Raw genomic sequence first — 24,742 nt, forward strand, 5'->3', positions numbered from 1 at the left:
TTTCATACTTCTTGAGCTTATGTTGTACTTCAGTTCCGCCAAACAAAGAGTGTGAATGACGTTTGTTAAACATCCCATCTGGATTTCAATTATAAATAAATCTGTTTAGGTCTTTCTCAGATAAAGTTTGTGTGATTGCCCCTGAACTGTCAAAACTTATAAAAGACAATCTAGCTCTCATTAAGACATAGGAAGCTACTTAGTCTCTTTTTCTTCGGTTTTTATTGTTTTTAGTTTAAACAAGGATCACCATAATAATGTTGTTAAATTGTTTAACAAATTAATGTCTTAAATAACTTAATGATTATGATAAATTATAACATTTAATAGTTTAATTGTTTATGAAGGGTGTAACTGAACCATCTAATTTACATTTACATTAATGTATTTGACACACATTTATCCAAAGTGACATACATTGCATTCAATGTACCCATTTTATCAGTTATTGCGTTCCCTGGGATTCGAACCCATGACCCAGCCATGCTCTACTGATTGAGCTACAGACAAGCTAATATTGGAAAGCTAATGTTGTTAAGAAAACTAATTGGCTAAGATGGTAAGTGTCTGAAATGTCAGAGTAGTGACAATTAATGAAACATTGTGGGTTTCGAACCTACAACCTTCTGGTTACTGCTTGCCACAGTAGTTGGATTGATCTGTTTTTCTGGTTTTAAATGTGTTTTGGGCACTTATCAGGTTATCAGGCTGGGATACCAGCTGGCTGACCAACTATACATCAGCAAATAACCATTTAATATATTATTATTATTTTGGCAGGGAGTAGATGCATCGCTTTGCTGTTTTAATGGCTGAGGCTATTTCTTTCATGATTTCCTGTGTTTACAGCATAAGCCCATTCTCATATAACCTAACTTAAATCAAATGTGACTAAGTTAAAGTTGCCAACACATATGATGCAATATGATGTCAAATGGTCACTGTACTTTTGGAAGATTTATTTTGAAGAACACGGCAAAAAAGGCTATGGCATCAAAGACCCTCATCTCAATAATGACCTGCTGGATTTCCCCGACCACAGCAAGTCACTGTGGATGGACATTCATGACAAACACTTGGCTTTCACTCAGTCCCCCGCTTCTGGGAAAAGTTGATTGTTGATGACTTTGTTCCTAAATACATGGGAGGTTTTGATTAATACCACATGTTGGCCTATTTCTTTCATTTAAACATTTTTTTGGATTACCGGATTACACAAAGTTGAATTATGTTTTTTTTTTTTTTTTTTTTTTTTTTTTTTTCCAATGACTGGTGGAAACTGAAACCTTTATGTTCCCGCAAGTCTGCTTGGTGAAGCCCAGCTTTCAAAATGACTCCTTTAGATGTTCTTGATATTAACTTAGTGCACCGACTCTTCTCAAAAGCTTTTGCTCACTGAGATAAACCAATGAAACTAAAAACTTGGCCCGTGTGGACTTGCTTAATGATTTATCATAGATCAGTTTTCAAGAATCTGCTTGAATACCTGGAAAAATAGAAGTCTAATGGCATGGCCTTTCGTTTTGTGCTTAAATTTTGGGTTGAAGTCGCATTTTGGACCTAATGAACACCTCAGCCATCTTAAAAACCATCCTGGTGACCAGCAAATGTCATGTACTAGATGGTGGCTTTCTGATTTGATGCCACCAGGGCAAGCTCAACTAACTTAACCAACAAGACCACCGAGTTCAACCTGCTTCACCAGAAAAACCATGATGGTCAACCAGTGTCTTCAATTCCTTTTTGCTTGTATTAGTAGCTTAGAGTTGCTTCATTTTAAGGTTTCAACTCTATTAATTATTTGACTTTTATACTACGGGGCTGTTGAATGCTTTACTCTGATTGGTTGACAAACGTTCTTTACTTACTTAGACTTAGATCCTCCCATGCTGTTGGGCACGTCGGGCGATGAGGTCTCTCCACTTCAGCTTCGTCCGAGGATATGCCGGCAAGCTTGAGATCGTTGAAGAAGGTTCTACATAAGATATTGTAGGGTCGACCCCAGCCACGCTTTGCCCCCAGGGGGCATCGGTTTGCATTGCCTTTCGGGGAATGAAATGTCATTGCATTCGTAGAATATGACCGGCTAGCCTGAGTCGTCGTCGTGTGATTGTGGCTTGAAGGCTGTTGAAATTTCATTGGTGAAGCGATCAATGTACTGGATCTTGAGAATCCGTCAGAGACATCGCTGGTGGAATGCGTTTATTCTCCAGACAGTGTTTGCCATTAGCTTCCATGTTTCGCATGCATTGATTGCAGTCGGGATGACAATAGAGGTGTATAGTCACATGATATGATCTTGAGGGAGATTGAAGCGGACTGAAGGCGACAGAACATGGCCAAAGCTTTCCCCATCCAGTAACGGACATCGGTCTCAGCATCGCCATTGCAAAAAACAATGCTTCCCAAGTAGGGCGATTTTCAGTCGTGTCACATCAACAGTAATGTTGGTTGGCATACGTTCTAAGATGTAATAGTACACGTAGTAAATGCACAGCTAAAGTAGTTCCAGGCAGGTTTTGACCGCATTATAGTTCCATATCACTTCGCCAAATGATTGCAGTTGTTTCAAATGCCCTTACAGCCTACAATAGCAAAAGAACTAAAACCCACAAAGATATTGACCAAGCAAATAAATATAACAAACAACAAGTTCAAAGTGCCAAACTATTTCTCTGTTTTTGCCACAAATTTACGTTTTATTATTTATGGAAAGCATGTTCTCTTTCTCTTGCTCTCTGTCTTCACTTCACATCATGGCCACATTACCACTTCGGTGTGCAGTACTTTTCTAATAATTCAACAGCCCATCGTCAATTATTCCTTACTTGAGTTTTCCCATGCTATAAGAAGTAGGAGTAGGATATCCTTCAAGGTCCTTGTACCCTTTTCTAATAAGTGATTGTTCATAATCAGCTTCCCTCCCCCAAGCATCCTGAAACTCTGTTGCCCTCTTTCATTCTGGACACAGCATCGAGGAACTGTTTTCATTTAAGTTTATTTGTTCAAGCCCGATTTGGGGGGTCAACGCTGCTGTCTACACCAATCACTCCATTCCCACAATGTCTTGATTCTGGGCCTAGCAAACAGGCATGGGGGGTCTATTTGTTATAGCAAGAGAGACCCTGCAAGGGGTCGTTTGATCGCAGCATGACAACAGTAGCCCACCACCATGCCATCAGCACCCTGCAAGGAGAATTTCGTGCAGATTAAACAGAAGAGGCAGTTACAAACACAAACAGCTCCTTCATGAGACCCAACAGATTGGGAAAGACTGCATATGATTACCTTGATGTTTATCCCCAAATGATCTGAATCAAATGTCCTCGGGATGCAATCATGATGCAGAGGTTTGGAAATCTTTAATGACTAAACAAAAGCATGATGTGTTTGGTAAGGAAAGCTCTTTTGGGTAAAGCAAGTCTTTTGTTTTTTCTTCAGCCATCCAGTTCGAGCCAAACTGCGTCCTGTTTAACTTGCCTTATGAAGTTTATTGTTGGACGAATATCATCATAACCGGATCATGCAGAAAACAACAAGGTTCTTGAGGTTGTTTCGATGGGTAATAATATTTTTGCACATCAAAACTAAGACGACAACAGTTAGTCTTACTTTTAACCCACCCAACTCTTCACATTATGCCTCGACTATCATCCACATTCTGGGTAATGGATCTAGACAAGGTGCTGAGAAGGTGTCAGCAGGATTTTTCAGTCACTAACACCCCCCCTCCAGGACAAAGCTCTCTGAAGAACATCCAGCAGTGCTTTTTTTAGTACATCAGTCCCAGCAGCTTACTGAGCAGGTACATCATTGTGCCTTCACTAATCATTAGAAATTAGCTGTTTGAAATTCTCTACTGTACGAGCCTGTCGGTTTCCCGTCCTCTTCTCAGAGCCTAATGTATAATAAGCCAAGTACGCCTTCATTATTTCCCTTGTCCTGCAAATAAGAGGTCCGTTTTTAGGCAGATTTTTTTATGATTCACCATGAAATCATGAGCGTGAGTGGGTGGACGGGGGATATAATCTTAATAAAACGGTAGGCCAATTAGTCGACCACAGCAGAATTGTGGTCTGTGCGTTTTTATCTTCCATGTTAAAGACTTTCACCTTTGCACAGTGTCACAGTGGCTATTTCTATAGGTGTCCTTTACACCATTTAGCATAACCAAGAGTAATGCCAGGAAACTCCTTGTATGAGGAGGTCAGCATTTGTGTCAAAAAATCTGTAGGAATAGCCTCATTTACTGCGAGAACATGACTGTATTCAGCAGTAAAGCCAATTAAAACCATGTTCTGCATGAAAAAAAAAAAAAAAAAAAAAAAAAAAAGACCTTGAGTAGACATTCTTCCATTTTCAAGTGTGTGGATCCTTTCTCTTTTGGTTTTATTTCTTATTTCATGTGGATTTAATCTCAGTTACTGGCAGTTTCGTGAAATTTATTTTGCTGTTAGGTCAGTGACATGACATTTTTTTAATTCATTGAAAAAAAATATAATCAATTTATTTACTCAGACTTAAATCAATCTATGACTTTTCTATGACACACATTTCTATGACTTTTTTTTTCCCTTTAAATTATTATTTATTTCTGAATTCAAATTAATTTCAGTATTTTTTGGAGAAATTAAATGAGATGTGTCTAGACAGTAAAACTGTCTTGATGTCATGAAGAAAAAAAAATAACCATTTTTTTTTTTCTTGAAAGTTAAGTAGTTTGACTTCATTTTCTATTATTATTTCTAAGAAAAGAAAAGCAGTTTTTGAGGAGGTTTTGTGAAGGTTTTGAGAAATTCAGCTGGAAGTGATATCCTCCTGAAGACCCTCTGTGTGTAAAGGTCAATATCTCTCTTAAAATATCATATAATTTGACCTTTTTATTTCAATGCAAAGTTAGTTCAAGTATTGTGTGACTCCCTAAAAACTTAAAGGGGACCTATAATGCCCCTTTTACAAGATGTAATACAAGTCTCTGGTGTCCCCAGAATGTGTCTGTGAAGTTTCAGCTCAAAATACCCCATAGATAATTTATTATAGCTTGTCAAATTTGCCCCTATTTGACATTTTTGTGTGTGTCCCTTTAAATGCAAATGCGCTGCTGCTCCCGGCCCACTTTCCAGAAGAGGGCGGAGCTTTAACAGCTCGTACTTCGGTTGCTCAACAACAAATCTGGAGAATCTCACGCAGCCAAAATGACGATTGTCATTGTTCAGCCTTACATTGTTCAAACCGGAGTCGGACACTGATGGAGAGACTCAGGAAGAAGTTACAACTTTTAGAATGAAACTGGACGTTTCTGAATGGTTAGTGGATAAATTTATGTAGTTGCTGTGGAGTTGATTCAACTCATCGACTAGCATGTGTGGTCATGTTAATCTTTTATTCAAATCCAGCGTTGAATTGACCCTCGTTTGTGAAGCAGTCTGACGTAAAATGACGGCATGACAACAAAACTCTACTACAACAACTCTTCCTCTTCTCTAAAGCAGCCCAACATGGCCTCACACTCTTTGTTGTGTGTTCCCAGGGGCAGGGTTTATGTAAATTTTAGGGTTAGTGATGTCACCACCCTGGGAAGAAGCTCGTTGTAGTCCCTACCAGCTGTTTGTTGGAGTCCTTTAAACAGAGAATTCTTTAAAAGAAAATATCTCCTTTTGCATTGAACCTTGAGCATCGTAACTTTGCATTGAAATGTACTGAAATGTAAAAATCATGATTAAGATGTGTACACTTACACTCACATTCAGTATGTAACAAACATTTTATGACCACATTCAGTATTATCATTCTAATGCTTTTCTTCTATGTTTATATATTCATTATTGCAGTGATGTGCTGCGCTTTGACTTTTTTGCTGTTTCTGTCGAGTGTGACTGCGCATATGTTTCTGTGAATATATTGGTGTACACACATGTATAAATGTCTTCTCACCTCCGCAACTGTGAAATTCAAGTTCGCACTATTGCACGCACACATGCTTTCATTTGTACTCAGGAATGTATCTGCACACCAATGACAAAAGTTTTCCCACATTTCCTGACCCACTGCTCAGCGTGGCCTTACTGCAGCGAGAGAGAGTCTTTGAGAAGCTGATGCAACTGCTTGGTAACTCGTTCTCTGGCGTTATGGGTGATTGCTCTGAGATCGAAGCTCTGGGGTCTGGAGCCTCTTGTGGATCTTCACCGTGGCCCCTATCCTCAGGGACGAACTGCCTACATTGTCAGTGCATCTTGTAAACGTCCAGGCAACCTTGAGGACTCCAGAGACACAGATGCTTCACGTTTTCTTACTGTTTCTTGAGCTGAGTGTCAAGTTGGCTGCTTCATATCTTACCACTGCGAAGCTGAAAATGGGCTTTAAAAGTCTTGTCTCAAGTGAAAACACTGCTCATCCTCACGTTCCTCAAGCTGAGCTTTGTAAATATTTGACTCAGCTGAATGTTTGGTTTGGTTTGTCTTGTGTACGTGTTAATGATCTAACGATGAAAGTTTAGCACAGCAGATTGTTAATTACAGGACTGTTAAAGTCTGTGTCGGATGGATTAGTCCAAGTTAAATCTGAGTCTCACGGGTCAGGGCTGTGATTCTGGTCACTTCCTGAAGATTCATGCTGTTCATTTACTGTTCAGGACTGTGTGTGCATTGACAGATTTCAAGAGGCCTTTAACCATGTACGCTCTGATGCTACTGCACTAAATAGACATGACATAGCTTCTCTAATGAAGTCTACTAATTACACAAGATGATCTGCCCATAAGGTTAAACCTACAACTTATCAGTTAGCAGACTATAAATCTTTAACCATTAGGCTACAACCACCCCAGATATTTTTAAGAAATCCTCAATGATGAAATACATAACTAGAAAAACAGTCTGCAGGTGCATTTGAAATGGATTTTTTTTTTAAACTAATCATCTTTTATTGAATGTCATTTCATTTCTACTTTCTGAGTATGAATTATCATATGCAGTAAAAGACAGCAATACTCAAGAACTGTAAATGATTTTGCCACAAACTCAACTGACTGCTTTCTCTCCTGTATGATTTCATTTGAGAACTTTTGACCTCCTAACTGAACTCCTTTCCACAAATTGATCATAGAAATAAAAACTGTATAAATAAAAATGAAGAACACAGTTGTCTCTTAGTCTTAAGAGCTAGCAATAAGTGCAACCATAATCAAAGTACTCTCTCAATATTCAAAGTGCAAATAGAGACCAAATTTTTCTTCAAGCATGATACAGAGCTAAGATATGGTTACAACTACACAGCCCAGCCTAAGATAGCTTTCATACTGCATGCATCAGGGAGCCGCTTTCAAAATGCGGGGTATTGAAATTGCGTTTAAATTTGCGCTCGCGTTTTACTTTCGCTTTTTAATTTTTTTTTTGCGATTGCGCGTACTCTGAATAGGGAGCGGCGGTGCTGAGCGCGCATTCTACAAGATAAGACATTTGTCAGACACTTAGGCTCTGTTGTGCAGTGAATCCTCTGCCATGGTCTTGTCAGTCATCTCGTCATGTGATCAGTGAACTCTGATTCTTGCTGCACTACGTGCAGTGCTCCAAACTCGCGATGAATGAGCTGGATGGGATTGAAGTGACTGTTATTCAACTGAATTAAATGTTTTTTATTTCTTTAAAGACCAAAACAACAGTGGAGGCGTAATAAAAAACATAGCGGTGGCATATTTTATCCTAATTTCACCCTCACACTCTGTCATAGCAATATTGCGAGACAGCTTTTCACCTAGATGAGAAATCTTGTCACATTTTAATCTTGCGGCACGACATCTCATCAAACCCTTAATATATATATAATAATATAAGTAATATATATTGGATATATTGTTATTATTTTACCAGAATTTAACATAATATTATACAGAGCCTGAGCTCTCCACAATGAAAAGTGTTGCTTTTCCCCTTCATACTCCACACACTTTTACTTTTTTTTTTTTTTTTTTTTTTGTGGCCTGTTTAACATGTAACCAATCCTGAAGTGTTCATTAATTGTTATCATGTGCTAAAGCTGCACGTTTCAGTCACTGTGTACTCAGCCTAACTATGCTAAATACGTAAACCCTCATTTATTTCTGTTAAAGTATTTTGTTGTCTGGGACACGCTGAAACTAAATACCAGTTTTATTTTTGCTGGGAGAACGCCAGGGTTATTTTTTGTATAGGAGTAATTACATTTGATTGCTCTTAAGCTGCTAAAGTTGCAAAATGACTTATAGTTGAAATAAATACACTTGGAACGAAACACAGCGGAACTCCAGAAGTTCATGTTTGGATGGAAATCCCTCATTTTAATTGTGAACATGTGCACTTTTGTTCTGCTCAAAGACCCTGTGCTCAGGCTGTAACTGCTTTGTATATTTTTTAGGGCTTGTTTACTTATAGTAAGTGACTTTTTTTCTACCTGTGTTTCGGTTAGTAAACTATCTGTTCAAACAAAATTTAACTGTTGCATTTGCGGTACAGTAATAATAATGTTGTTGCACGGTGCATAAATGTTTATGTACGACATTTTGGTCTATGTGAATATACACCCTACATTCTTAGAGGGATTTTAGTTACTTTTTTTGTGGAAACCACAGTTTTTCAAAGCCAGTTTGTCCTCAAGATCTGATCTCAAAAATAAACGGACGTTTTTTTTTTTTTTTTTTTTCTTCAAAAAAATGTTGACCTCCTCTTCTCTCTCACAGGTAACTATCAGCTGTCCCCCACTGTGAATATGCCACAGGATGACACAGTCATCATTGAAGATGATAGGCCACCTGTTCTTCCTGCCCGCTTGTCTGACCAGTCATCATCTAGCTCCCACGAAGACATGGGATTTGTGACAGAAATGCCAGAATCCTGGCCCAAAGATGTTCAGATACAGGATGAAAGGTAATAATATCACCTACCACAGAATCATCCCGACAATAATCGGTTGAATTAAGTAAGCTGCATATTTGATCGATTTAAAAGGTGCACTCAGTAACATTTCCACAGATAAAACAAACAGTAATTTAGGAAAAGAAAGAAGAAAAAAAAAAAAAAAGTCTTTTCAAACCTTTTGACTTTTATGGTTTGTTGGATGACAGGTGATTCTCCTTCATTTAGTACCGATCTTTAATCACAGACCCAGGTTCAGACAGCCCGTCTTACCTAATTTTGAAACCTAAAATGTATCTTTCAAGCACAAAAAGCGAGTGCATACTTTTATGCATTATTAAAATATAGTCTTTTCCATTCAATGGTTCATGGAGCACATTGATTGACCCCAGCTAATGTTTTCTGATATCACTCTGTCAGAAAGCCCAAATCACAGACCATTATGTTTGCACACAACGGTGAAATTTGAGAGCTGATAAATAAATCACTTTGGTATAATGGTGTTTTGCGTAACATCCCGCTGTGTTGGTGACAGCTGTCAGGTCCCAGCAGGGAGGACAAGCCTTGCTCTCCAGGTCGCGTGTTTTGACTTAAGTTGAATGCTTAGGGCTCAAAAGTGTTGTGGAGATCTTGTGGCACTGTTCCTGTTTTGTATATGTGTGTTTAATAATGCATATGATCTGTGCGGTTTTTTATCAGAGTGTCTGGGATGGGGTAAATTTAGGCAATTCTTTACCATGGTTTTACTACAATAACTCTAACTGGCATTTTAGCAAAAATAGATACTAAATAATCTATTAGGGCATTGAAAAAAAAAGAAGGTCTTTTTCACCACAGCTGTTGTGGTTACAACAGTAGTTTAACTAAATGTGTTGATGCTTCTTTTTTTAAATAACATATTTGCACGTTACATATTACAGTTAAAGAGCAAAAACTAAGATTTTTCATATACTTGTATGGCAGCTAGTCAGATATTGTGTCCACCATTGTATGTGACTCTTGACCTAATTTGACTAAAAATGCTTGAATTACTGAAGCTCATTCTACCTTTTACCTAGTTTGTTTTTAGTATATATATATATATATATATATATGAAGAGCTTGGTTCCAAAACGCTATAACTCCATTTTGATTAATTTGAGTAAAAATGTGTTTTCTTTACCAAGAAAGTGGCAAGATGAAAACCACTATTTTTTTGTTTCAATCTTTCACATAGCATCTTTAGGTTATAATAACATTAAAAATTCAAATCCAGATTTTGATTTTCAAAGATTTATTATAAAAACGGATTATTTTTTCCCCAAAATGCAATAAATCCATGACATGTTTTTTTTTCTTTTTTTTTTTTCTTTTTTTTTCCAAAATGCAATTAGAATGCATTTAATCCATTGAATCTATATAAAAGTTATTTTTCATATTGAAACTGTTGAAAATACACAACAAAGTAAGTTGATCCACATATATGACAGCCTCTGAACTTGGTCAATACTAATCATATATAAACAGGCACTGGACTAAAAATACATTCAGTCATCGCTCCCAAAATGCATTCAACGAGTCATCTTGTTAATGCTATAAATTAATTATCTCTCCGTTTGTCATTACCGATTAAAGAGTATCTGGCGCCACCGTACGGTTAAAATAAAAACAACACATTTGCCGAGTACATTGGAATTGACTGCAACTACCGAGGGGTGTCGCTAAACTGCAAACATTCAAATAACATTTTTTTTGTTGTTGTTTGTTTGTTTTGTTTTTTTCTATCAGATGTTTAGAATCAAAACTAGCAATGCCAGATTCGAGAATTAATCATTCTTGGTCAAATGGCTTTTAAAAACTGTTCATGATTCAGTTTTGGGGACCGTGACAGAAGTTTGGTGCTGTCGTGGAACAAGCAACAGACTGCATTTTTCCTCCTCCCGAGTGCCTCATCTCCTCACATAAATGATTAGATTTTGATGGCTTACGTTTCTTCCCCAGCGCAGAAACCACCACATGTTTGTCAATGCTGTCAAAATTATTTATTTTTTTTGTTTTTGTTGATCACAAAGTACAAAGTAGATAAGGAAAACTAGGATGCCGGGTGTATTCAGAGCGCTGCCATTACTGTTTACAGTGCGTGGAGTGGAGCACTGTGATTGGTTGAGTGGATATATCGCACTCTGCAGAGAAGGGAGACTGGTGTTTGTCACGGTTTGGAAAAATAGGGAGAAAACATGACAGAATAACACGGCAGATATCGCATTTTGAGTAAAATTAAAAATTGACTTTTCAATACCGACCAGATACAATACTGATTTTGGCAAGAACTCAATTTTTTTTTTTTTTAAATGGCGTTTATTGCGTTTTGGAACCAAACTCTTCATATATATATGTGTGTGTGTGTGTGTGTGTATATATATATATATATATATATATATAAATATAACACTTCGGTATGGTTGATACGGAACACATATTAACTATCAACTACGACTTTTGCCTCAATAAACTCCTAATTTACTGCTTGTGATATATGGAGATATTTTGTGTGTATTTGAAAGAGTTATATTATATTTTACACTAGACAGTATTCAGCATGAGGCTTCTTTCTGCCTGCTCATGTTATTCATCGTCTGTTCAGATGCTGCACACTTCACTCTACCTGTGTGTCAGTGTTTTATTGGCAACCATGGGAACCGTTTATCTGTGTGGTACATTTATCCCTGAATACAGTTGTTTATTGCTTAAGCGAGGCCAGACCGTGTGTGTGTGTTAGGCCCAGTTCATGCTCCTCGGGCTAAAAGAGGCTCCTAAAGCAAGTGACTTGAGCAATTAATTTCTGTCCACTTTCAATCTCTCGCTCTCAGTCCCTTGAGAAAACTGCACACTTTCCTACAAACACTTTCAGGCCCAATCTTCCATCTTTCTCTCTCTCCTAATGAATTATTTCACTTACTGTATGTTGCGTGTATTTTGTTTGTGATGTCATAAGTTTGTCATCATGGATTAAGGCCATGGCAGTGGTGTCATGCGCACACACACACACACACACACACACACTTGGCAGAAGTGTGCAGTGCAGCACTGCCTCGGGTTAGTCTGAATTATTCATGTCTAAGGGGCCTTATAAGAACACCACTCTCTCTTCTCTCTCTGTTTTATACTCTCAAGCAGATTTAAAATTAATTTAGCAGAAGACACACATGTGTATCTCTCACTGATTAATCTCCTTGGCCATACATTCATACAGTACACATGTGTGCATCCAAATGTTGTGGCAGTTACTCATCCACTGGAGGGCGCTACCACAGGAACCTCAGTTGATTAGAAAGACCACACACAGACATAATGATTTTTATACTGTACTTACTGTATATTTTATCCACTAAACCTACCCATTACGAAAAAAAAAAAAAAAAAATCTGCATTTTTACATTCTCAAAAACATCAGCTGTTTTCCTCATTGGGACCAAAAATGTCCCCATTTCTGGTAATGCCATCATTGCGGGAGAACCATAGAAGAACCATTTTTGGTTCCTCAAAGGACCTTTCAGTGAATGGTTCTTAAAAGAAGAACAATGTGAAGAACATTTTAATAATTTAAAGAACCTTCTTCCACTATAAAAAAACCTTTTGTTCCATGGATGTTAAAGGTTCTTCATGGAACCATCAATGCCAATAAAGAACCTTTATTTTTAAGTGCATGTGACAGATAAAGTAAGTAGTATGCGATCCTGAATTCAGCCAAAGGTTGTGAGAATGGAATACCAGCTTACTAGCTTACCAGCTTATTCCTTGCAGTGTTCTCTGTTATTTATTGCAGATTTTGGCAAATGTAGTACACTTTACATTACAAAAAAAAAAAAAAAAAGGTTCAGTGGGTTCTATATAGAACACTAGAGTTCTTGACTCAGTTTTAAAGAACGCTTTATGCCAAAAAGGTTCTATAAGGAGAAACGTCTTAAATGATCACATAATACTTCATGTTTAATAGGTTATTCCAATTTTTGTAGTAATATAATATTTTTATGAGCTGTTTAATTTATAACATTTAATCAAAATTAACCGCAGATGGACAAGTTTGAGAGCGAGAAAACTTCTTGGAACAGCGTGTTGTTTTGTATTGCTCTTTCTGTACTCTTCCTCGACTACTGCACAATACAGTACATCACAACTGCGTATAGTGCCACTTAGTGGACTCTTCTGTCTCAAAATTCACCTCTGCGGAACCTCCTGATGATGAAAATTACATCACATGGACCATCGCGGAATACGGACAGCAGAAGTATACTTTGGGCTTAAAAGGTTATATATATATATATGAAGCACATGATAGAACCCTTTAAAGGGGACCCATAATGCTCTTTTTACAAGATGTAATATAAGTCTCTGGTGTCCTCAGAATGTGTCTGTAAAGATTCAGCTCAAAATACCCCACAGATCATTTATTATAGCTTGTCAAGTTTGCCCCTATGTGGGTGTGAGCAAAAACATGCCGTTTTTGTGTGTCTCTTTAAATGCAAATGAGCTGCTGCTCCCGGCCCCCTTTCCAGAAGAGGGCAGAGCTTTAACAGCTCACACTTCGGTTGCTCAACAACAACAAAGCTGGAGAATCTCACGCAGCCAAAATGACAATTGTCAGTAACGGTGTTCAGCCTTACATTGTTCAAACCGGAGTCGGACACTGATGGAGAGACTCAGGAAGAAGTTACACTTTTAGAATGAAACTGGACGTTTCTGAATGGTTAGTGGATAAATTTATGTAGTTGTTGTGGAGTTGATTCAACTCATCGACTAGCATGTGCCGTCATGTTAATCTTTTGTGCAAATCCAGCGTTAAATTGACCCTTGTTTGTGAAGCAGTCCGGCGTAAAATGACGGCATGGCAACAACACTCCACTACAACAACTCTTCCTCTTCTCTAAAGCAGCCCAACATGGCCTCACCTCCTTTGTTGCGTGTTCCCAGGGGCAGGGTTTATGTAAATTTTGGGGTTTGTGATGTCACCAACCCAGGAAGAAGCTCATTGTAGTCCCTACCAGCCGTTCGTTGTAGTCCTTAAAAAAGCAATTTCTGTAAAAGAAGATATCTCCTTTTGCATTGAACCTTTGAGTGTTGTAACTTTGCAGATGTTGTTTATGCTCAAACAGCAACATTACACACTAACTAAAGTTAAAAAAGTCAAATCATAATCAACCACCTCTTTAAGGTTCTATATAGAACCTTTTCTTCTAAGAGTGTAGGTCATCTTGGTGTTCCATTCAAACAGAAAACAGCATACTGCACACAGTATACATACTATACACTGCAGAAATAGTGGGACTTCTTTCTTTTTTCCTTTCATGAAGGATGGCCTCTCGCAGAAGTTTTATGGGCGCACGCACAGAAGCGTATCTCTCATTAACACATTACTAGGGCTACTCTCAAGACAAATGGCTCTTTAGCAGGGCCAAACCACAAACATTAATAAAGTGACCTAGTTATAGCAAAACCAGAAGCAGCCGTTTGAGTGTGCATGCAAGTTTGTATCCAGTACCTAAGTGGAATAATGATGTTCATTAAATAAAGTAAAATGTTTGCTTGAGGTGTGTTTATGAATGTATGTATGGTAGAGCAATAAGTCACACGAGGCCTTCCATTACAGGGATGCTTTTGGTGGTGAATCTCTTGAATACTGTCAAGAACACACCTGACTGTTTAAATCATAAACGTCAAATCAGACGGCAAATCCTTTAAGTTCAAACTTCTTTTCTTCTTTTTCCAGATCGGTTTTGTTGATGTGTGTGTTTAAAGGCAGTTGGTTCGTGTCATTAGCGGAGCGTCCTGTCTGGCCAGAGTTAATTGGACGCTGCTCTAATGGCCTAATTGAGTGTGATGGAGTGGAATGGAGTGCTGTGTGTGAGTGTCTGGATGGTCAGCTTGTGTTCAGTGGCCTGATCTACATCATAGTTGACAGAGAGAGTTTTTGTGATTTAACTTGAGTTAAGAACTTCATTTGTATGCGTTAGATTAGTGTGTGTAGCACAGTTTCTGTCTGCACATGTCTCACATGACCAAGATAGAACTACATGTGTTGGGATACCTCATAAAGTCATGAAGTCATATCCCATGTGTGTTGCCGTGTGCTCGACTCTTTTAATTACACATTCTCCCCAAATGCTAATGGATCCCTGTTGGATATGAATATTAAGATTGCACAGCGGTGCGCTGTTGTTCCAGCATGTTCAACATATTGCAGCTTCCTCAACCCCATTGTGTGTGTCTGTACTGTACACCTCCCAGATGTTTTTCACATTTGAACCCTCTAGAGTTTTCACCATTCTGCGGTTCATATTTATCTCAGAAGGATTTATGCTTATAACATCTCTCCCCACAATACACACACACTTTCCATTTTTTTTTTTTTTTTTTAAAGAATATCCAGGCCTTGCTTTTTATTATAATATAAGTGATTGAGAACTAGTGCTGTCAACCTTAAAAATTACTAATAAATACCACAAAAATAATGTAATATGAAACTTAAATAATGTAATATGAAAATAAACTAAAAATATTATTGATAGAAAATTATGACAGTTTTGTGTTTTTTCTCTTTTTAATTTTAATAAAATTAAAATAAAATAAAATAAAATAAAAATAAATAAATAAATAATAAAATAATAAAATGAAATAACACAATAAAATAAAATAATAATAAAACAATAAATAAATGATAAAATAATAAAATAAAATAAAATAATAAAAAATAAAATAATAAAAATAAAACAAAATAAAAATAAAATAAATAATAATAATAATAATAATAATAATAATAAATAACAATAAAATAAAATAACACAGTAATACTAAAATAAAATAATAATAATAATAAATAATAAAATAAAATAGAATAACACAGTAATGATAAAATAATAAAAATAAAACAAAATAAAATAAATAAATAAATAAATAAATAAAATAACACAATAAAATAAAATAACGTACAATAATAATAAAATAAAATAATGAAAAATAAAGCTAAATAAATAATACAATAAAATAACACAATAAAATAAAATAAAACAATAAAATAAAATAATGAAATATAAAATAAAATAAAATAATAAAAAAATAAAAAACAAAATAAAATAAAAAAATAAAATAATAAATAAATAAATAACACAATAAAATAAAATAGCATAAAATAAAATAAATGAAATGAAATGAAATGAAATACAATACAATACAATAATAAAATAAAATAAAATAAACATTTATCTGAGACTAGTGTGTGAGTCAACCAAGGAGCTGTAGTGTTTAATATGCTAGAAGAGAGAACAAAAATAATTACAACAGGGTTTGGGAGGAATTGAGAGAGTCTAAGGAGAATACATTGACCTCATCTTCAGTATAGAGTGCTCTCTCTCTCTCTCTCTCTCTCTCTTTCTCTCGCTCTGCTTACATTCATCCAGTCGATATCTGCTAGGCAGCATGCATCTAATCAAGCATCATAACATCGAGATCAATACCAACAACACACCCTTCTACCCTCTCTAATAAAACACATCCTACACATCTACAAGTCAGAGCGCTTCCGCTGGACTGACACTTCACATCACGGCAGTGCTTTAGTAAACTGAGGCCAGACCAGCAGTATAGCGCAATATCACACTCTGTATTATTTTGTACAGAAATTATTTTGCATTCTTTATACTCTGAACTTCTCTCTGTTGCAGCTTGTTTTAAGCTCCTTTAAACCTTGTTTTGCTCCCATGCTGTTCTCAAAGTTCAGATGTGTTTTTGCGATTTACATCAGAGCTCCCATCAGTCTGCAGTGAATTACGAACAGCGAGAAACTCACTCTCAGTAAAAGGATTCGTGACTCAAAACATTAAAAAGGAAAGTGGGGACAAAAGGAAGGTTTTATGAGCACGGAACACGTGAGCGGGATGTTTTTAAGTAGGAGGCTCACAGGAATGAGGGGAGCGAATGTATTTTGACACTTTTAAATCCCAGGGAAGGTTGAAATGCAGTTTGAACGCCTGCCTCAGCTTCTGTTTGTTTAAGACAAGGGAATATTAGTGAGAAACCATCTCAGGTGCTTTTTAAACTTTTAAAACTCTGCTTGCTTTATTATTTGACACTTTAAGAAGGATAAATGGATTGTGTTAAAAAAAAAAAAAAAAAGCCTGCAAATGGGGTATTTCTACAATGACATCAGTAACCAAACTTCTTGCTTTTGCGTGGAACTGCATCTGTTTCACACCTGTAAACCATAAAAATTAAAAACAACAATGGCAGGCTTTATTTATTTGTTTGTTTGTTTGTTTGTTTTAGTTGTTGTTCAGGTTTTTACAGTAACCCCATAAAAAAAAAAAAAAAAAAAAAAAAAAAAAAAACAATGACAGGATATTTATTTATTTATTTATTGTCCACAATACTACTGTCATTACCATCACGGCAAGCATTTTAGAACACAATTGTGCAAAACAACTTTGATTATGATTTTTTTTTTTTTTTTACATGATCTGAAAGCAGTCATTACCAAATATTGAGTTGACTGGTTGTGTATGTATTTACAACAAAACTTATAGGTTGATCAAACCCAATGATCAGATTTTATTCTGGGACAATATTCCGTCTTATTCCATTCCATCAGTTTAGTTGTAAGTTTCTGCATCACTACATTTTATCTAGTCCCTCTCTGCTGTCCTTGCTGGGAACGCTTTTACTCTGTTTCAGTCTATATTCAGTTTGGAAACACTTCATTTCGATATCCAGATCTCATGTCTCAGATGCATTATGTTCTTATTTCCTCTCAGGGACACGGTGTGTGCATGTTTGTTATGAAATAAGAAGGAATAAGGGATGAATAATGCATCATTCTTGTGTTTGTCCTCCTGTCAGTGGATTTGAGAGCTAGTGTGACCGTGTGTTGTTGCTGTAGTGGGTGATGGAGGTCTAATCCAAGGACTTGTTTATTGTTTGGACTCGAGACACGAAGTTGCCAGAAGGCTGGAGGATAAGTGTGCTTTAAAGTGGGCAGAGTTTTCTGGAGTAGAACTGGGTCTAAAGTGGACCCCTGCTGAAAGAGAAAACTGCTAAAGCTCTCTCTCTCTCTCTCTCTCTCTCTCTCTCTCTCTCTCTCTCTCTCTCTCTCGTGAATCTCTTGCCACTTTATCTCACTTCAAAGCCATTTTCATTTTGTCATTATTATTATTATTATTATTATTATTATTATTACTGTTCTTGTTCTTGTTGTTCTTGTTGTTGTTGTTGTTCATGTTTTTCAATAACTTCATAAAAATAATATCATGCATTATTTATTTAGCCCTTTAAAATAAAAACAGCAATGGCAGGTATCATTCATTCATTCATTCATTCATTCATTCATTCATTCATTCATTTGTTTTTTGTTTTGTTATTCAGGTTTTTCAGTTACTCCATAAAAGTTAAAAACAACAATGGCAGGAGTTAATTAATTTATTTTGTTTTGTTTTGTTTTGTTTTATTATTTTATTTCATTATTCAGGTTTTTCAGTAACACACAAAAAAAAAACAAAAAAAAAAAAAAACAAAAAAAAAAAACAATGGCAGGCAATTTATTTTTGATTGATTGATTGATTGATTGATTGATTGATTGATTGATTGATTGATTGATGCTTTTCAGTAAACCCATAAAAATTAAAAACAACAATGGCAGTATTTTTATTTTATTTTATTTTATTTTATTTTTTTTATTTTATTGTTCAGGTTTTTACAGTAACCCCATACAAATAAAAACTACAATGGCAGGATATTTGTTTTGTTTTGTTTTGTTTTGTTTTGTTGTTCAGGTTTTTACAGTAACCCTATACAAATAAAAACTACAATGGCAGGATATTTTACTTTTATTTATTTATTTATTTTTTATTCAGATTTTTCAGTAACCCCGTAAAAGTTAAAAACAACAATGGCAGGTTATTTATTTATTTAATTATTTATTTTAGCTTTGTAATTATGTTTCTTGATTAATTTTATATTAATCCCCTAATATATTAATATTTCATTAATATCTATCATATTTTATCATAAATGATAACAAGAAAAGTAATATTTCTTCTCTGTCTCACCCTCCTTCAGTACACTAAGTCCAGACGCAGATGTGGATGCCATGTTTCAGAGGGAAGGCTTTGGCCGGCAGAGCATGTCAGAAAAGCGGACCAAACAGTATGGTGATGCTGCTCAACTGGAGATTATCAAGAGTCGCAAGTCGAAGAGTATGGACCTAGGTAACCACGCTTAACAGCACAACTCCCCACACCATTTCCTGCCCCTTGCCTTGCTCCTTCCTGTTCCTTCGCAATCGAGCAGTGCGGTATATCAGCTGGGGTGCGAATGCAAGTGCAGAGCTTGATGTTAAAGCTAATAGTATCAGACACAGAAGCGGGTGCACCAAACTTAAAGAGTACAGAGAGCTGTCAAACATTAAAAATGCATTCATGATGACATGAAGTTAAAACTGACTGCTGTCTCCTAACTAATATATTTGTCACTCATCTTTCGAAGTAGGCCTTTTAACTCACCTCTTTGCTCTGAGGTGGGTTTGTTGGGACTCAAGGACAGGTCAGGGTTGTTCAGAGCGTGGATCAGCACTCGGCTGGCCGCTCTCAGGGGACCCACAGCCTCTGCCGCATGGCCGCGCTGCTAATCGGAGGAGATAAAACATCTCTTTCATCCTCCTCCTCCTCTCCTTTATCCTTAGTCAACATCAAGACCACAGCCTCCTGAGACCGGACCAATGCCCTCTCAGTCAAGAAAAGACTAGACACCCGAGACCCGTCTCCCTCAGACACTCCCTCTTTACACTTCAGTAGCAAAAGTGAAATGGCTGGAAGATAATATAGCACTTACAAAAATGAGAGAGTGAGGAAAAGAGGAAAAGGCAAGGGAAAGTTATGTCATGAAACTCTAGATGGCGCAGGGTAATAAGTCCCAAACCTTTAAGGAGCTGGCTTTAACAAGATCAATTAAACGTAGGTAGTAGACTGAGAAATTAGCTTATTTATTTACCAGCTTTACAGTATAAAGGCAGTTTCATCTTTTTATGAAATCCATTTAGACCAGGACAGATGTGGACTGATGTTACTGGCCATTTCAAACAAGCACTGTTCCAAGCCCTCTCGACTCATTAGAAGCACGTTTCAATTCCACCAAATCTCTTGTGCTTCGTTCTTATGAGCCATTTTCTTCAAATGGCATTCAAGGTTGAGTGTATATGTTTGCCCTTCTCAGGCTATATATATATATATATATATATATATAAATCAAACTTATGATATAACACAATATAACTGCCCAATGCTTTTGAATGTTCGAGATCACACATTGCATGCTAATCCATTCACTTCTCTATCTCTCTTTCACCACCTCATGGGTTATCCCACTTTGACTGTCTCACTTCCTGTCTCACTTTCACCAGGTGATTTGCATGCCTCTTGGCTTTGGCCTTTGCAAATGTCAAGTAACATCTGTAATGAAATAAGTTGGTGCATGGGTCTGGGAATGGTGGAATGTCTTGAATTAACCAATCACAATTGTTTATGCCTCCCTAACAGTAGCCGACGAGTTTAACCTCACTCCCCGCAAAGAGAGGACAGAAGGTAAGGCAACCAATCAGGGACTCGCTCCACACTAACCTCACAAACGGACTGCATCTCTGGCATGCTCATTTTCAGACGTTTTGGTGGATTTCTAATTGTGTTTTTAAAGATTATAATTTTTTTTTTTAGACAAATCTATGCTCTGTTGCAAAACCTAGTGAGCTGCCAGCTACTACATTATGTTGCTGCCATAAACACTTCACTTTGGTCAAATTGTAAACTAGCGTTTTGTGTTTCCTTCATGCAGAAAGTAATCTCAGAATGCATTGTGAGTATAGTGGAAGAAGAAATCAAGATTGAAAATTGCTGACTATTACTATAATTCGGTCAGTCATTTTTTTTTTTTTTTTTTTTTTTAAGATCCCTAATAAAAAGATTGGTGTTGTTAGCTTAGCAACATGCTAACATCAAACTCTATTATAATCTATCATTTACATTAGATAAAGAATAGTATAGATAATAATAGTATAATAAGTAATAGTATATCAAGTTTTGATCTAAAAAAAGACAACTTTACCATATATATTTGTGTCTTTAGCCTAGCAACATGATAATGTCAAAGTCTATTAGAATCAATTGAGAGAAATGTAGACAACATATAGGCAATAATAGTTTACATACTGAATAATATACAGAATATTGTTTTAAGTTTCAGTCTGATTAAAAATGGACAATTTTACTCAATATGTATTTGTGCCTTTAGCTTAGCAACATGCTAATGTACAAGTCTATTAGAATTAATTGAGAGAAATGTAGACAGCATATGTATTTGTGCCTTTAGCTTAGCAAAATTGCTAATGTCCAAGTCTATTAGAATCAATTGAGAGAAATGTAGACAACATATAGGCTATAATAGTTTACATACTGAATAATATACAAAACATTGTTTTAATTTTCAGTCTAATTAAAAATGGACAATTTTACTCAATGTGTATTTGTGCCTTTAGCTTAGCAACATGCTAATGTACAAGTCTATTAGAATCAATTGAGAGAAATGTAGACAGCATATTTTATTATATACCGAATAGTATATATAAAAAAAAAAAAAAAAAAAAACATTACGTTTCAATCTAAAATGGACAAACTTGCTCATGGTTGTGCCTTTAGCTTAGCAATATGTTAATGACAAACTCTATTAGAATCAATTGAGAGAAATGTAGACAACAGTTATAATTTTTCATTATATACTGAATAGTATAGAAAAAAACAAAACAAAAAAACATTGTTTCAATATAAAATGGACAAATTTGCTCTATTTGTGCCTTTAGCTTAGCAACATGCTAATGTCAAGCTCTGTTAGAATCATTTGAGAGAAACGTAGAACAGATGTAATATTTCATTATATATTGAATAGTATAGAAAAAAAAAAAAAAAAACAATGTTTTAATTTTTTGTTTGTCTAATTTAAAAGACAATTTTACCCAATATTTATTTGTTTTTAGCTTTACAACATGCTAATGTCAAACTCTACTAGAATCATGTTGACCACAGTTATAATACTTAGGTACCGGATAGCATAGAAAAGCATTGTTTTTAAGCTTCAATTTAATTAAAAACAGATCATTTTACACCATATTTATTTGTTTTTAGTTAGAAACATGCTAACGTCAAACCCTATTAGTTTCAATTGTGAGTTCTGTGTGTTTCTCATGAATAGCGTTATTTTATACACTGTGGAGGTAAGCTTCCATTATCATTAAGATACTGCCTATGTAGGCAGTAGACAGCAAGGCGACTCAATAGGTTTTGGAAGAAAGCCATAGTATTCTTAGCATGAAAAATGAACACGGCGAGACCACCAGTGACGGTGGAAATGAGTCCAGCAACAAGTTTAATCTGTGTTCGGAAAAATCCTTCAAAACTGCCCCCCTTTGACTTCACGACTCTCCGATCTGGTGTTAACTGTTAGTAATCAATCTAACTAAACGACTGTGTGCGTTGTGCTCGTTAAGGAAGTCATTTGAAGTAATTGCCATCAAATCAGAGAGGGTGTTGCTTTCTTCTTTCCCATTGAAATGAAGTGCCATGGTGTTAAATAAACGTTTTGGCAACAACTTTTTTTTGGAAAGCAAAGCGTACTGCATGTTCTTGAGGGAGTATGATGGAAGAAAACATTAATTATGCCGAGGAGTTCTGGAATGGGAAAAGAAACGGAGGTGTGTGTGGATGCATGCGTGTGTGAGGAGGGACTGCTGAAATTCTGTTTGAAATAAAGACCCTCAATGTCAGACGGGCCTGTTTGGCTTACTGCAATTAATCCATCAATGTCAAACGTCTGGAGCAGAGAGTTCTAGTTACAGCACAGGGGAGCGCATATTCAAGCTGTGTGGAGACTAGAGATGTATAGAGACCGAAGGTTCAGTGTTCAGAGTCATGTTATGTCAAGAATTCATCCTGTCAAAAAGTCAAAGCTTTTCTGTGTTAAAGTCAACATGAAATGCTGTTCGTAACCCATTGTATTTCCAATAAATAAAATATTCTTGAAGAAATGTAAGGAGGGAATTGAATGGATAGTGAAAGATGAGAGTTGCACACTATTCATGTGGTTGGGAAGCAACTTATTTTCCGTTCTACACTCTTAAAAATAAAGGTTCCAAAAGGGTGTTTTCATGGCGACGCTATAGAACCACCGTATTTTATTCCCTATAGAACCTTTAAGTGATCAGTTATTATGAGAAGCATTGTTTTCTTATTGTGAAGAACATTTTAATAATCCAAAGAATCTTTTGTGCAATGGAAAGTTTTCCTCTCTTCCCAGTCTGTCAGTAATTCTCTTTTTAGTTCCTGTCTCTACGCTGTAAACCCGAATAAGAGGTAATCAGTCACATCAAATTGTTTGAGTTATGATATTGCCAATTTACTTTTCCTTTCGAGTGCCATGGGCAAAGTGTGCTAGGAAATAGAAATCCCAGCCCAGTTTCAGTTAAACTTAAGTTAGTCTATATTAAAAGAAATGAGTTCATGCAACTCAAAACAATGAAGCAGTTCAGTTTACTTGAAATATGTCAGTGCTGTGAACTCAAAAGAAAAAGAAATTCTAAATACTCATAACAGTTAATTTAACTGAACTAATTTGTTTAATTTAAGTTTGTCCTACTCAAACCGATTAAGTATTTTGAGCGTTAGGGTTTACAGTATATGAAGCCCCTTCCACTGAAAAGCACAATGTACTCTGATTGGTCGGCTGGAGTGTGTTGTGATTAGTCAAGCACTTCAAGTGTGTTTGGGAAATGTCCCGCCCCTCACCATAACTGCGAGTTTCAACCCACTACTAACTAACTCAACCAGGCCCCGCCCCTTTATTTTGTGTATGCCTTGGGCGGGAATTATTTAAATAAGGAATATTGTGACGTGTTCATTCCCAGAAGACAACTCAAGACTACAATGGAGGCATTTCAGGGAGTTCAGAAACAGTGTGCACTGATATAGAGAACAGCTACCGCTGGATGGACTTTGTGCTTTGGAACTTTGCAGAGCTTTTTCATGCTCAAACAGCAACGTTAAACACTAAAGAAAGATAAATGTGTAAAAAAGCAGTCTCAAAGTCACCAAATTCTCCACAACAATCAAAGTTGCCAGTATGTCTGGAAGTGACAGTGAAGGATGTCACGTTCTGAAAGTTTCATGACTGAGCAGAAATGTAGATGTGACTCAGCAGATTCTAAGCATCGCTGATGTCATTACGCCAATGAGACAGATGAAAATGTAATGACTGATTGGCTTGCGGCATTAGAAGTTAATTAGGACAGATGTAAAGGAGCAAGGGACAACCTGGACATCCTCTGGTCCACTAATGATCCAGGACATGCGGGAATGGAGGGTATGTAACCCCAAGACTCCTTCAGTCTTCCTGGACACACCAGGACGAAACCTCCTTGCTGCTGCAGAGCTATTTTAAGCCTAATAACCCTTTTAACTTGATGCATAAAATTGCAGATAGCTGAATAAATTACATGCGATGGATTGTGCTTTCATACGCAAATGCTGGCCTGTGTTACCTTGAGTATCACTCATGAGAATATTGCCGGCCATCTTAACAATACCACGGCCACAGCACTCGAATCAACCACTGCAGGTTATTCAGGGCTTAAATGATGCTTTCTTTTAGCATTTAATGGTAATCACTCTTAACCGCTCAAGTGCTCGAGGTGCCTTTGTGGGTTTGCTAATTAAAGAGATGAAGGTGCTTTATGATATAGATACGCATTCACTGTTGTTGTGTCTCTGTTTCTTTTTTCTCCTCTTTTTGGT

General features: G+C 36.4%; 1 protein-coding gene across 7 annotated transcripts in view; it reads left to right on the top strand.

The window, feature by feature from the left end:
• The window catches only part of pard3aa (par-3 family cell polarity regulator alpha, a), a 503,387-nt gene that overhangs the window by 309,417 nt on the left and 169,228 nt on the right, over positions 1 to 24,742 (top strand). For 4 of the 7 annotated variants that reach the window (XM_051881687.1, XM_051881689.1, XM_051881690.1 and 1 more), the window contains 3 exons: positions 8,714 to 8,900; positions 18,972 to 19,120; positions 20,447 to 20,491. In XM_051881687.1, coding sequence (XP_051737647.1) covers positions 8,714 to 8,900; positions 18,972 to 19,120; positions 20,447 to 20,491 — 381 coding nt within the window. The remainder of the gene's footprint in view (positions 1 to 8,713; positions 8,901 to 18,971; positions 19,121 to 20,446; positions 20,492 to 24,742) is intronic. The other 3 variants (XM_051881688.1, XM_051881691.1, XM_051881694.1) reach the window with 1 other exon arrangement.

The sequence above is a fragment of the Ctenopharyngodon idella genome, chromosome 23, assembly GCF_019924925.1.
Source record: "Ctenopharyngodon idella isolate HZGC_01 chromosome 23, HZGC01, whole genome shotgun sequence".
NCBI lineage: Eukaryota > Metazoa > Chordata > Actinopteri > Cypriniformes > Xenocyprididae > Ctenopharyngodon > Ctenopharyngodon idella.